Source organism: Loxodonta africana, chromosome 8, assembly GCF_030014295.1.
Source record: "Loxodonta africana isolate mLoxAfr1 chromosome 8, mLoxAfr1.hap2, whole genome shotgun sequence".
In the NCBI taxonomy this organism is placed as follows: Eukaryota; Metazoa; Chordata; class Mammalia; order Proboscidea; family Elephantidae; genus Loxodonta; species Loxodonta africana.
The window spans coordinates 88,554,795-88,569,997 of NC_087349.1; the positions used below are offsets into that span (position 1 = coordinate 88,554,795).

General features: G+C 37.9%; 2 protein-coding genes across 8 annotated transcripts in view; one reads left to right on the forward strand and one right to left on the reverse strand.

Annotated features, from left to right (window-relative positions):
* The window catches only part of TAX1BP1 (Tax1 binding protein 1), a 92,969-nt gene extending 78,797 nt beyond the window's left edge, over positions 1 to 14,172 (forward strand). For 5 of the 7 annotated variants that reach the window (XM_023544325.2, XM_023544327.2, XM_023544328.2 and 2 more), the window contains 2 exons: positions 6,743 to 6,825; positions 7,391 to 8,451. In XM_023544325.2, the coding sequence (XP_023400093.2) occupies positions 6,743 to 6,825; positions 7,391 to 7,592 (285 nt within the window). In that variant the 3' untranslated portion in view covers positions 7,593 to 8,451. Of the gene's footprint in view, positions 1 to 6,742; positions 6,826 to 7,390; positions 8,452 to 11,466 lie in introns of those variants that run through there. The other 2 variants (XM_023544326.2, XM_064290101.1) reach the window with 2 other exon arrangements.
* Positions 2,840 to 15,203, reverse strand: part of JAZF1 (JAZF zinc finger 1) — a 377,709-nt gene continuing 365,345 nt past the window's right edge. Inside the window, exon 5 of the mRNA XM_064290103.1 lies at positions 2,840 to 11,734. Coding sequence (XP_064146173.1) covers positions 11,558 to 11,734 — 177 coding nt within the window. The 3' untranslated portion in view covers positions 2,840 to 11,557. The remainder of the gene's footprint in view (positions 11,735 to 15,203) is intronic.

The window sequence follows — 15,203 nt, forward strand, 5'->3', positions numbered from 1 at the left end:
GCCTATTTAAGGTCTAGAGTATCATCTTACTGCTTTTTCACACCTTTACTTCACATTTTGCATATTTAATATGATCGTTCTTAGCACAGATGTTACATGTGACAAGCCCTTCTCTTCTGTAGTCATCTGCTTCAGTTTAATGAGCAGAATGTTCTTTCTGATCTGTGTGCTTTGCCCTCCTGCAAATCCATGAGAAGCAGTGTTAGAGTCTTGCACTCATTTGCTGACATGCTTAGATTTGGTAATGAGATGGAAGGACTCTTTTTTTTTTTAAATATAATTTTTATTGTGCTTTAAGCGAAAGTTTACACATCAAGTCAGTCTCTCACACAAAAACCCATATATACCTTGCTACACACTCCCAATTACTCTCCCCCTAATGAGACAGCCCGCTTTCTCCCTCCACTCTCTCTTTCTGTGTCCATTTCACCAGCTTCTAACCCCCTCCACCGTCTCATCTCCCCTCCAGGCAGGAGATGCCAACATAAGTCTCAAGTGTCCACATGATCCAAGAAGCTCACTCCTCACCAGCATCCCTCTCCAACCCATTGTCCAGTCCAATCCCTGTCTGAAGAGTTGGCTTCAGGAATGGTTCCTGTCCTGGGCCAATAGAAGGTCTGGGGGCCATGACCACCAGGGTCCTTCTAGCCTCAGTCAGACCACTAAGTCTGGTCTTATGAGAATTTGGGGTCTGCATCCCACTGCTCTCCTGCTCCCTCAGGGGTTCTCTGTTGTGTTGCCTGTCAGGGCAGTCATTGGTTGTAGCCGGGCACCATCTAGTTCTTCTGGTCTCAGGATGATGTAGACTCTGATTTATGTGGCCCTTTCTGTCTCTTGGGCTCATAACTACCTTGTGTCTTTGGTGTTCTTCATTCTCCTTTGCTCCAGGTGGGTTGAGACCAATAGATGCATCTTAGATGGCTGCTTGCTAGCGTTTAAGATCCCAGATGCCACTCTTCAAAGTGGGATGCAGAATGTTTTTTTTAATAGATTTTATTATGCCAATTGACTTAGATGTCCCCTGAAACCACAGTCCCCAGACCTCTGCCCCAGCTACGCTGGCCTTCGAAGCATTCAGTTTATTCAGGAAGCTTCTTTGCTTTTGGTTTAGGAGATGGAAGGAGTCTTAATGTGCACACCTTGGGTAACTGTGTTTTGCAATCAGAAGATTTTTCACATCACACAAATGAATTTTTATGTACCCTCAGAACTTATTTTCTTTAAATTTTCTGTCGTTACAACAATATAAATTACCTGCTGATGAAGTACTTTAGTAAGTAATTTTAGTAAAAATATGGAAGTAAATTTGACTTGACCTTATCCTTTTCTGTTTTCTCTGCCCTGGAAGTGATAAACAGCCACAGCACCCAGCACTTGTGAGTCAGGATTGAGGTAGCCTATTCTTCCAGCCTGCTCTAATTCCTATACCTGCCATATCTCTTCCCTATGCACCAGAAGCTGTGCTCAGCTATCAGAACTCTTATATGACTCTTGTACCTAATAATTGGCAATAGCAGTAATGTCATTGTCATGATGATGTTGATGGCAACAAATACTTCTGTAGTTCTGTTTGCCAACTAATGCTAAACTTTTTACATATATTCAGCCATTATTGTTTATAGCAGTCTTCTGAGGTACGAATTATTATCTCTATAGTGGAGGACACGGAGACCCAGGGAGATTAAATACTTTGCTCAGAATCACCTAGATGGTGACGGTAGAGCCAGGATCTGAGTCTCATTAGTTTGCCTGTAGAAACTGTAGAAACTGTGGTCTTGACCACCTATAAAATAGATTAAACCAGAGGTTCCCATAACTGTCTCAGTTCACAGCACCTTATTATCTTAGGTGTTTCTTTTGGCCCAGGGGTGTTGTGAAAAAAATTAACAGTTTTATTTATCAAGTAATTTAGTCCAAAGAACTAGTAACAAGTATTTATGTCCCAACAACTTTAGTAACCATTTGAAGAAAATAATATGCATAAATTGAAAAGAAAAATTAATCTTTTGTATTTAACCATAGTTACTAGTGGGATGTGTGTGCCTGTTGGCCACTCTACAACTTCTCAAACCTCGAAATCCGATTGGACCCTCATTTCTTGTTTCACATGATAACCCTTTCTTTGCTGCCAAGTTTCTTCTGACACACAGCGATCCCGTAGGGCAGAGGAGAGCTGCCCATAGGGTTTCCAAGGCTATAATCCTTATGAAAGCAGACTGTTGAACATCTCACTTCCACAGAGCAGCTGGTGGGCTCGAACTGCTGACCATTCTCAGATATCCGATGTCACTGAAAGGAATGTAGCACTATTGAATGTTGAAACTGTGAGCGATCTCTAGTGGTTCTTGTGGTATCTGACAAATGTTGACCATTTCTGTTTCCCCAGAAAGTTAAAAATATCCCATGGTACCCTGTGCATTTGTTGTGGTACCGTAGTACAGTTTTTGGAACAATGGGTCTAAACCCTTGCCACTCAAAAATGTGATTTTATGGTCTAGTAGTACTGATGTCTCCTGGGAGCCTGTTAGAAATGCAGAATCTCCAGCCCCACTCTAAACTTGCTGAGACTCAGACTGCATTTTATTAAAATTCTTAGGGGATCCTGTGCTCATTAAAGTTTGGTCTAAACTTCCTTCCTCCGTCATTTAAGGCTGGATTACTTTCTCTCCTTAACACACATCCTACTTTCCAGTTGTTTTCATGCCTTGTTCCGTGTTTCCCTTCCACCTGGACTGGCGTTACTTCTCCTTTCCCCTCGTTTCTATGTCTGAAAGACAAAGGCTCACACTTTCTATTAATACATGGTTTGTTTGCTGCTTTCCACATGAATCCTTAACTGTGAATCCCCAAAACTGAAGACAGTTTTGGTATACTTTTTTTTTTTTCCTGGTGAATTTTTAGCTTTGATTCTCAGAATGGTATGTGATTTTCAAAGCATCTGGGACCCCAGAATTGTTGAGAACTGCTGCTTGAAAGAATCAAGGCCTGTTTCCCATCTGTTATGGTGCATTGTTTGGGTTTTTGTGATTTTCATGTTTTCAAAAAAATTTATTTTTAAATTTAAAATTATTTTGAATATAACCAGTGTGTGTTTTACTTAAAAAAGTAGTATATACTCAGTCAATCATTTTTTACAATAGTGCCAAGACAATTCAGTGTGGGAAAAGGATGTATAAAAATTTACTCAAATTGGTTCAAAGACCTAAATGTAAAAACTAAAACTATAAAACTTTTAGAAGAAAACATAGGAGTAAATCTTTACAGCCTTGCATTAGGCAATGGTTTCTTAGATATGACACCAAAAGCACAAAGCAACTAGGGGAAAAAAAGATAAATTGGACTTCATCAAAAGGATTAAATGAATTCTGTGGTTTTACATTACTTTTTTTTTTTTTAAACAGGTATACTTCCAACTGGTACTATATATCTGGTTGGCATCTCTTAGTGCTGATTTTTTTCTTTTTTATATCACATAGTGCAGTGCCTTTTCACATAGCAGAAAACCCCTTCCGACTCATAGCGACCCTATAGGATAGAGTTAGAATTGCTTGTTAGAGTTTCCAAAGAGTAGCTGCTGGATTCAAACTGCTGACCTTTTTGGTTAGGAGCCAAACCACTGCACCACCAGGACTCTTCATGTAGTAGAAGCAGTTTAAATATTTGTGATTAATGATTTTAGTTAAAGAATGCTTTTAGTTTATATTTTCTGCCTATAAACTATTTAAAATTCAGATCATCTTAGGACAGTAACTTCTTTAGGTAACAGCTTTGTTGAACTATAATTAACATACCATACAATTCACCCACTTAAAGTATACAATTCAGTGGTTTTTAGTATATTTAAAGTTGTGTAGCCATCATCACAGTCAGTCTTAAACACTTTCTTCATCCCAAAAAGAAACTATGCTTTAGCAGTCACCCTTCCACTCCCTGCTTTCTCTTATCCCTAGGCAACCCCTAATCTGCTTTCTGTGTCTGTAGATGTGCCTGTTGTGGACATTCATATAAATGGAATCCTATTTGGCTGTTTGTGACTGGCTTTTTTTTACTTACCATAATGTTTCCCAGGTTCATCCCTGTTGTAGCATGTATTGGTACTTCATTCCTTATTATTGCTGAATAATATTCCACTGTATGGATATATCACATTTGTTTATCCATCTATCAGTTGATGGATATTTGGGTTGATTCCAGTTTTTGACTTACTGCTGTAAACATTTGTAAGCTATTGTGTGGACATGTTTTTGTTTTTCCTGGATACATACCTATGAGTGGAATTGATGGGCCATGTGACAGCACTGTGGAAACCCTGGTGGCATAGTGATTAAGAGCTCTGGCATTTTAGATCCATCAGGCACTCCTTGGAAACTCTGTGGGGCAGTTCAGTTCTATTCCGTCCCATAGGGTTGCTATGAGTCGAAATCGACCTGATGGCAGTTGGTGTGTATGTGTGTATGGTAGCTCTGGAAACCCTGATGGCGTAGTGGTTAAGTGCTATGCCTGCTAACCAAAAGGTCAGCAGTTCAAATCCACCAGCCACTGTTTGGAAACTATGGGTGCAGTTCTGTTCTGTCCTGTAGGGTAGCTGTGAGTCGGAATTGATTTGATGGCAACAGGTTTTGGTTGGGTTTTTATGGTAACTCTGGTTAACCTTTTGAGAACTGCCAGATTTGTTTTCTAAAGTGTTTGTACCATTTTACATTCCCACCAGCATGTATGAGAGTCCCGGTTTCTCCATATTTTCACCAGCACTTATTATCATCTGTCTTTTTTATTGTAGTCCATACTAGTGGGCGTGAAGTGGTATCTCATTGTTATTTGACTTGCATTTTGCTGATGCGGACGATGTTGATCATCTTGGGCTTATTGGCCATTAGTATACCTTTGGAAGAATGTCTATTCAGATCCTTTGCCCTTTTTTTTGGTTGAGAATATACACAGCAAAACATACACCAATTCAACCGTTCCTACATGTAAATTCAGTTCCTACATGTAAATTCAGACACCGATAGCATTCTTTGAATTGTGCAACCATTCTCACCTTTTCCCTTCCCCATTAACATAAACTCACTTGCCCACTAAGTTTTGTACCTAATCCTTCGTGTTGCTGTTGTCACTTTGATCCCATATAGATAGTTCTTAAAAGAGCATAGTGTTCAAGCTTTGCCTGTCTTTTGATTGGGTTGTCTTTTTGTTACTGAGTTGTAAGAGTTCTTACATTGTCAGGTACATGATTTGCAAGTATTTTCTCTTGTTCTGTGGGTTGTCTTCATTTTCTGGATAGTGTCCTTTGCAGCACAAAAGTTAATTTTGATGAAGTCTGGTGTGTTTTTTTTTTTTTGCTTGTGCTTTTGTTGTCATAGCTCAGAAACCATTGCAAAATCCATTCATGAAGATTTACCCCTGTATTTTCTTCTTTTAAGAGTTTTATAGTTTTAGCTCTTAACATCTAGTTCTTTGAACCAATTTGAGTTAATTTTTATATATGAAGAAAAGTAATATTTTAGAAAGTAATACAGATCTTGCAAAGTTGCTTTCTGATTTTCGTAAACATTTAAATTGTAGAGTTCAGTGTTACTGTTTAACTGATAACATTACTAGAAGTGAGTATCTCACAGAGCTTAACAGTAACATCTCATTAAAAGGACAGGATGTTGACTAATATTACCTAATAATACAAAGTAATTAGGGACATATAAAGTATTAATTTTCTAATTTTAAATAAAAGTTGCTCAGAGTCATTGGTACTGTCTTTTCTCTCATGTGTTGACTTTGGCCTTAGCACACAGTGGTCACAAGGACAGCCAGGTACAAAATAAAAAAGATGTTTAGTCTGTCTTTTGTTTGTCACTTCACATTTCATACCTTTTTTGGTACCTCTTCCCATGACAGACTTAACTAATTAGCCCATTGATAGCAGCTCTGAGGCAAGCATGATTACCCAGCAGCATAAGGACTTCTGTCAGTGCCTGCTACATCCGTTTATGTGGTCTTAGTTCATGACGTGAGAGAGCAAGCTCATAGAACCGCCGAGAGGAAGAAAGCAAATGGGCAACTTAGATGATGAGGCTTCTTTAAATGTTGCGTGAAATTCCATGTTTGGCTGTTCGGTAGCACATACAGAGCTCTAGATAACTGACCACTGGGATGCAGGCATGTGAATCCAAATCGGTGTTTTTTTTTTAAGGCTTGTAGTTCAGTGTGTTGCTTTGCTTTACAACAGGTAGTTTCCAGTTGGATTTGTCCATGTGTGTGCCTAAGAACATATATTTGCAAACTGTACAATTTATTAGTTTTCCTTTATGACTTAAATATTATACAGCAGTTCTCTCTGGTCAAAGAGAAGTCTATGTCTTGCAGATTAAGTTACCAAATGAGAATAGTGGGGACAAATAATGTAGACTTAAGATTTTTATGAAAGTTGTCAACCAGTCTATGGAACTATTAAAAAAAAATCAGTGAAGTTACCTATATATAGATTCAAAAAGTTCTTCTCATTCAGTTTCATTCACAGATACAGGTATACCTGCCATTCCACTGAATGCTACTTTTTACTTCAGTAAAGATGAGACTGTTCTGTTAGTCCATAGTCCATAGTGAGACACTTGGTAAAATTTACTTTCAAACATTTGTGTATTTTAAGAATAATCTTATTTCCTTTATATTCTCAACATGTGCTTGTTTGAATTAAGGAACTTAAGTTTCACTTTTCTCAAAAGTGGCAAATTCTTTTTTTGCCCAGGAAGACGAGAATGTACCCACTGCTCCTGATCCTCCAAGTCAGCATTTACATGGGCATGGAACAGGCTTTTGCTTTGATTCCAGGTAATTTTTCTCTTTCTTTTGTAGAATTTGAATTCTGTAGACCGGTAGTTCTCAAAGTGTGGTCCTTAGAAGCTTGTTAGAAATGCAAATGCTTGGGGCCATATCTTAGACCTACTGAACCAGAAACTCTGGGGTTGGGACCCAGCACACATATTTTAACAGGCCCTTGGGATGATTCTAGTGCATGCCATCCATAGGAACTAGTGCGTGCTACAAAAAAAAAAACTTAGTTGTTAAACTGAGTGGGTGGCTGTTAGGAAATTGTTAGTTGTATTTCCTTATAGTTTCGTTAAAAAGGTTTTTTTCTATTAAAAATTAAAGAATTTAGTTCATATGATTGTATTCTTGAAATTTTAATTAAAAAAAGATTTTTGTCAATTGAATTATAAGACTTAAGTTTTAATTGTCAATTAGGTTTTAGGAGCAGAAAAAAGTTTCTAAAGACTTTGAGGCATTTAGTAGATTGTTTAGTATTTTAGCTATATTTTTAACCTTGTCATACTGAAGATTGACTGTTATACAACTTATTAGAAATGTATAATTTTCATTTTCCTATTTCTTCAAGCTTTGATGTTCACAAGAAGTGTCCCCTCTGTGACTTAATGTTCCCTCCCAACTATGATCAGAGCAAGTTTGAAGAACACGTTGAAAGTCACTGGAAGGTGTGCCCGATGTGCAGTGAGCAGTTCCCTCCTGACTATGACCAGCTGGGCTTTGAAAGGCACGTTCAGACCCATTTTGATCAGAATGTTTTAAATTTTGACTAGTTACTTTTATTATGAGTTAATACAGTTTAGCAGTTAAAAAAAATCACCTCCAATAGACAACTTAGGAGACTGCAAGGTGTAGTCTTCACCTTCCCATGTACCCTCTTCCACACTTCTCTGACCAAGAGCTACTTTGCAGTTTGATGGTGTTACTAAGGTTAGGGTTGATCTTTGGCTTCTTAATAAATATAATTTTAACCTCTGTTAATCTTACCTGCTTTAAGAAAAGTTCTTGTGTGTTTATATCTTTATTTATTCCCCAGTTTGTGAAGTTGTATGAATAAAGGATACAGGGATTATTTTAATGTTACCACACTGAAAAAATAAGTATAGTGTTAGATTATTTAGCAGAATATTTACAAGTTTCTGTTGACCTTGATGATTGAGCATGACTACTAAATATTATGTAATAAAAAATTCATCCTAATAGTTTTGCGAAGTAATTTTTCGAATACAGAAAGCTCTGTAATTTAGCCGATGAAATTGGTTTAACTCTCTCTCGAGCTGCGTACAGAATGAGATTACGTGCTTGCCATAAAGCAAATATCCTTTTTGTATATGAAATGTTTGCTTCAAGAATTCATAGCATATTTTACTTTGGGACACAAATTCTGACTGAAAGCTTTTACAGTAACCTGAATGATTATTTTTAAGACATCTTCAAGTTGTGTTTATATCTATGGAAAAATGGAACAAGATTAGTGCAACTGTTTTCATACTGAATGAGCTACTAAACAGTGGTATTTGTGGTGTGAAATCTCTATGTATCAGGATCTTTTTCAGATTTTCCTGATGAGAATATAACTTTGACATATTTCCTAGTAAGGATTAAAAATGTAATGCATAAACTGAAATCAAAGTACTGTGTTCCTTTAGTTATGTCTGTCCTGCTCTATGGAACTTTTATGAACATTAAGGAGAACACATTTTTGGAGGCTTGTGGGTAATTTCATGGTGGTTGTATTTATTTGTGATAGTTCTTATTGACCTAGCATACTAAGCATCCTTTTGGTCTGGGCCTTTAAAAAATTTCTGAACTCTATTCCTTTCTCTTTTAAAATGTTAAAGAATTATTGTTCTGGCTTTAGATTTTGCTGCTTTGGTAAGTTATCAAAATAGGCTTACTGTAAGCAAACTAGCTACTTAAGATGTTAACCTAATATTCAGACTTGGTGGCATTTTGGGGTGCTGTGTATTAACTGTGTACATATATGTTGCTCGTATTTGTTTCTAGGAGCAGAATTTGTGTATTGTTGGAATTCTTTAAAAAGGTTTCTGAGTAGGACCAACAGTATTAGGCAGGTAGGTGCCAGTGTTAGAAAACAGCTGTCTCAGGAGGTAATAGCATTGAAGATTCCATGTTTTAACTTCCTGATGTAAGCAGGATATATTCAGTTAAACTTGTTCAATGACATGAGCATTTTTTCTTTTGCATCAGTTAACAATTATAGATCATGCTAGACCTAAAAGTATCCTCTGAATGACATTACGTACAGTACTGCTAATAGGGAAATGAGGTCATTCATCTCATCAGCCTAGAACTTTTAAATGGTTTTGGCCCAAGCTTATGTAATTTGTTATCGACAGAAAAGCAGTGCAGTCTACGTAAAAGATTGAGAATAAACTCTACATGAAGTAATGGGATATGCAAATAGGCAGTCTAAGATAGAACAAGGCACTGAATGGATATTAGTTCCTGTGGTAAACTTGATACTGGTTTTCATAATGGATACTAATGAAAATAAAGAGTCAAGTTTATCTTGGGTCAGAGGCAGTTTATTTTAAATGTGATTTCATTTACATTTATAAGCAGCTTTTCTTGACAGGAATTTTGATTAAGTTGCCTTCAGTTCTAAAACAAACCTCTGTCACTTTCAAACTTAATGTGCTCTGTCCTCAACAAAACATATGAAAATATAATTTAAAGCACAGTTCTCACAGACACGATACAATACATTCACTATACACGGTATAACAAAATATTCCCATCCTTACCTGTTTAGTAATACTGTCACAATGAATAAGTAAATAGAAATTGGAATTTGTTTTATACTTGAAAGAAATTTAACATGCACAATGACTTATGACTGTTTAGCTGTTGAACTGATTGATCCAGCCTGCAGTTTCTTGCACTAGAAGGAGCGAAGCTAAATAATCGTTGGCCCAGGAAATTTGTTATTGGTCAATTGTAGGTAGATAAGAAATAGCCAAGTAGGGCCTTCTTATGCACCAACTAGTAGCTTCCCATGTCTGGATCATCCTTTTAAATATACAGGAAAACACTATATTCAGAACCAAGACCACTCTGCAGAGATCTGAGGGAAATTTTGAGGGCAGTGTCTTTATAATACTTAAAAATCCCTCATTATGAGGATTCCCAACTTATGAATATAGAAACTTACCCATTTGGCTAACAGAATTGTCGTCCTTTCAAAATGTCTGAAAAATTGAGGAGGGACACCTGCTTCCCAGCTGTGTGTAAGACTTTTCATCAAATGTAAATATGGGAAGAAAGCTATTTCATAAGCAATTCAGATTTGCGTTGCACCAGTTTGCTGTGTGGGCAGTTAGCTGTCTCAAAGCAGTTTTATTGCATAATTAGGCAATTGGTAAACTCTCGTGTTTAAGGAATAGCACTTGGGAGAAAACACTCAAGGCATGATGGTATTGTCAGTGAGGAACACTCAGGAAGGGTCCAGACGTAGGCTACTCTAATGGGTCACATCATTCATTCTTTGACCACCTGCTGCAAGAAGCACTTAACTGTCAATAAGGCTCAATTTCATATTTCGGCAGAATGTTTCATAAAGCTAAACAGACCATTTTCAGTGGGAATGCAGACATCTCCAATATGGTGGGAAAAGCGCCTTAAAAAAAAAGTCAATACAATGAGCGTGAAGAAGAGGCAATAGGAGTCTTAACAAAAACACTCTTCTTTGAAACATGCTTAGAATTTTAATTCTTATTTGCAACCCATAGGTTTGTTAGGGCAGTGGCTGGAAGAATTGGCAACACATAAAACATTAAATCTGTTGGCAATAGAGAACTACAAAGTGCTTTAAAACTTCATCTGAAGATGAAGATATAACTAAATTTCACACACACAAAACTCGCACTTAAGTATTTCTTAACAACAGATTTCAGGGAAAAGTATTTCACTAAACTGGTATCTTGGTCCACAAATATCAACAGGCATAAATGGAATCCCTTGCACCTAGCAGGCACTCAATGAATGTATGTTGAGTTAATGAGTGAACTGAATAGACTATTTTGTACAAAAATGCCATTTATAACACTAAAATGATTGGTAAGTCAGATGGCAAGATTTTCAGCTTTTTAAAGGGAAAAAGGATTTGCAAGATAATATAAAACACAAAGCACACCTTTTATGTATGTTATTTAAATATGAAAATATTTTTAGCATATTATGTTAAACATTCTTATTTATATTTCCATTACCTAAAGTCTTTCTACTCACAAATACTAACTCCATTATGTAAGGCATGGTAACCAGTTTGATAATGAAGGTATTATTTTGGTATTGAACATATGTGAGTTGATGTGTTGAAGAACTTCAATCAATCACATTACAATCTTGAAAAAAAATCTCAGTGCCAGCCCCTCCTCCCCCGGATTGATACCACTACAATACAACTAAACAATGTGCAACATGCCCTCAGTTTTATTTTGTTTTGGGGGAAATGTGCTGAAGAACCTAGAGCTTTTTTTGTTTAGCACCTTATATCAAAGTAATGAAAATGGGTATGATGAATACATGTGCAAATGTACAAAATCATTAACTCTACAAAGATACATCATTCCAAAATTACAGAAAAATTTAAAGCATGCATTTAATTCTTTTTTTTTTTTAAAGGGTTGCTGAATGCTTCCCCTGAAAAAAGGTGGCTGTTTTCAAAATCAGCAACTGCTGGTGAGGATTTCTTGGCACAGTTACGACCAGCATGTTATTGCTGCATCTTCCTGATAATCTCAGCCGACACCGGGGGATGGAAATTGATTGTGTGGTGCCGCAGGCCCTGAGCTGTCTTGTAACTCTTCCCACAACGACATTTGAATGGTTTGCGGACACGAATCTGTGTTCTGTGACCATTCTTAGCATGGTACTTTATGCCATTCACATTCTGTGGAGAAGACAAAAATAGCACCTATTATATGGTGTCACACAATGTCTGTCAAAGTTGAGAGAACCACAGTATGGGTCCTGAATGCAATCAGACCTCTCCTAGATGGCAGCTGTTCAGAGAGATAGTAAGCTTTTGTGTGGACCTGAGTTGTGACCCTGCAAGGACACAGTCTGGTGGTGGGGACTCATGGGCTGCAGACTGGGCATGCACACAGCTACCTCAAGGAAACAAGTATGCCTCAGTTACTCCGAAAATAAAAGTACTGATTTCTTAAATTTTACATAAAATATGTATTTAGGACTCAGTATAGAGACAAAGAGGCATAGTTTCTTCTCCCTGGAACTTTGCTTCCTCTCAGAACTTTTTCTACCCTGAAAAGAGTTAATAACGATGCCATAAAAGATCCTTGGGATGACCAACAACATGTCTTCCAAAAAAAGAAAACACAGGTTAGGAAAGTCTCAGAGATTTCAAGACTTGTTACAGATTCTTGATTTGGAAGCTCAGTTTAAGTACTGCTTCCAGGCAACCGTGATGATAGCGCCCAGGCACCTTAAGGTGTATCTTGTGTATCTTGCCCAATTAAACCTTCAGGTAACTCCAGCCTCAGCTGTTACCTTAACTGCAGCCACATGGAGAACCACCCAGCTGAGCCCAGTCAACACACACAAACATAAAAGATAATTGTTTTTAAGCCACTTAAAAAAGATTACAATAGTTTATGACCATTTAGAAGACGGCTGCCACCTTTCTAGGTAATAGTAACAATACGACAAAGTCCCCTGGTTCAGAAGTGGTAAGAATTTGCGTATTAAATACTCATTGAGCACTAAGTAGGGCCCCTTTTTGTAGATGAAGATTACTAAACATTGCACCATGTTCTTCTTTTCACAGGGAACTTGTTGCAAGAGGGACTATTAAAAACCCCTGTGTCCCGTACCACTCACACCTTATTAGAAAAGAGGAAATCAAAAATAAAAAGCACTAACCAACAAACAGAAAGGCACAGCAACCTCAGCAGGATCAGGGCTTAGATATGCCACTCAGGCCTGAGTTTTTGTAACTAATTAGGCAAGAGAAGCTTAAAAACCAGAAATGCTGAAGCCACAAGAAGCCAGCTGGACATGAAACCAGACCCAGAGTTTACCAGAAGGACAAGCTGGAGTTGAGGTGATTCTAACAGGCTCTGTGGTCTGCTCCCTGCTTGAATGTAAACATTATGTTGTGTGGCTGGCTAAGGCTGTGAAGCAAACACAGCCAACCCCATATATCGGCATCACTGCCGGAAAAACTATGAAGCTATTTGCCCATTTGGAGGTGTGACATTTCCAAGGATGGCCAAAGAACCTGCCTTACCATCACTTTTTTCTCTTTGTTGCCATGGCTTAAAGTGTTCACAGGTGTGGGACACCCTTATCAACAAATGTTGAATCAGACTGCTGAGCAAGCTTTTTATATAGGTAATGGGAGCTTTTTCCACTTTCCAAGATTATAGGATTTTTAAAAAGATTCACTGAAATTTCTGATTAAATAGACCCTGAAATGAGTTGATCTTTCAGAAATTTATAAATACACAAAGGCAAGTGACTAAAAATGCAATGCTTAAATACTTGGGTCTTTTTAGAGAGGAATGAGAATTAATCTTTGATAGGGCAAGGGATGATCACTGTCGCTTAAAGACCTTATCCCAGTGCTGAGTATTGATGTCTACTGCCTGATTCAATCCTCATCTTTTACATGAGAAAACTCATGTCCAGAAAAGGTGAACGATAGATCATGTGGCTGGTAGATGATAGGATTGGAATATAAGCAGGATGTTTGATTCCATAGCCTGTATATTCCCCCAGAATTCCCGTAGCCTCCTAACATGCTAGGTACTCATGAGTTAGAACAACTAGCTTGGAAGCTTTTAAACATCTTACCAGTCCAGAAGGATTAGGATACTCCATCTGGAGAAAACTGGCTATGAATTACAAGGGTCTTCTGACAATGGGCTAGTATCTGAAGGGAAGAGGTCAGGCAAGAGGCATTCAGGAAGGCTTGGGGTGGTGGACAGGGGAAGGCTGACAGGTTTTACCATCAGAACTACCACCCCTACTTATGGAATTAAGCCAGTCAATGGACAACAATTTAGAGGCTACTGTCAAAATACCACTTCAAATCAAATCATGAAACCTAAAGTCTGGATGCCAAGCTGGGCTATCCTGCCTTTAATGATATTTGATCTTTGTTGCTGGTATTCAGGCCTGAATATATATAATTTGTGACCTGTGTCCTTGTTATGGAAGCTATAGCTTTTATGTTCCACATAAAGGATGAAGTTGCTTGGGGACTGGACAAGGGAGGAAGGTGGAAAAAAAAAAAAGGGATGGTAGAGGTGATGTTAGAGCTTAAAGGTGTCACTCCACCAGCCCCAGAAAGCCAGGTGCTATGGCTACACACAATGTCTAGGGCAAGGAGGGTGACCTTTGAGGAAAAAAGGAATCACTTGTATTTTATCCCTGATTATTGAAGTAATATGTGTTCAGTGTAGATAACTGTAGAAATCTAATAATAAAATATAAATTAGAAGAGCATAAATAAGTAGAACAGATAAAACCAACTATTAACATCTGAGGTATTTCAGTATTTTTTCTATGTACATTACGTATCTTACTTAGCATCTGTTTTTGCCACAATGTTACTCTGAGGATTCCTTTGTCATTAAATATTTTTTGAAAAATTTTGATGGCAGAATTCTATCTCACCTGTGGTGAGAAATTTAGTATCTTCCACATTTCTGCTTACTTTAAGTAACATGATGACCATTCTTGTACATCAATTTATGATGATGTGTTTAGGATACATTTCTAGAAGGAGAACTAAGAAGCTAAAGAATATGAACATTTTTAAAAGCTCTGATTATTTAATGCCAAGTTGCTGTCCAGAGAGGTTGTGTCAGTTTACACTTCCAACAGCTTCTGGTGGGATCCTTAAGGAGGGGCAAGGAGATTGAGATCCATCAAGGGAGGGAGAGAAAAGCTGAAGTACCTTTTTGGGAAAACCCTGAGCCACACGTCCACCTCCTGTTTACCCAAATAGTGGAGGCCAGTCTTGCCTTCTGTTGCTGAAACAGGCAGTGTTCTCCATGCAGGAGAGGACTCTCAGAGAAACTTTGGGGGAGCTTGTTCTGTTTTACATTTCTTAAATGAAAAGTAGCAAAAGGTCTTTAATCCTAACCGTTCTAATATAGGAATTATTGAAGGGAAAAACCTCAAAGCACTCAACCTGTCTTTTAAACGTATTCCCAGTTATAAGGTGGGGAAGTCCTCTCTCTTTCTCCCAAAGTTAGAAAACTGTGAGCAGCACACAAAGGCAGATGCGATCAATCGTTCAAGGCCTGGAATGTGTCTGAGAGAAATCCAAGGGAATGAATCACTCCCTGCTGCTGCGGGGTTCCAGTGGTCAGCAGGGAGCACACAGTGCA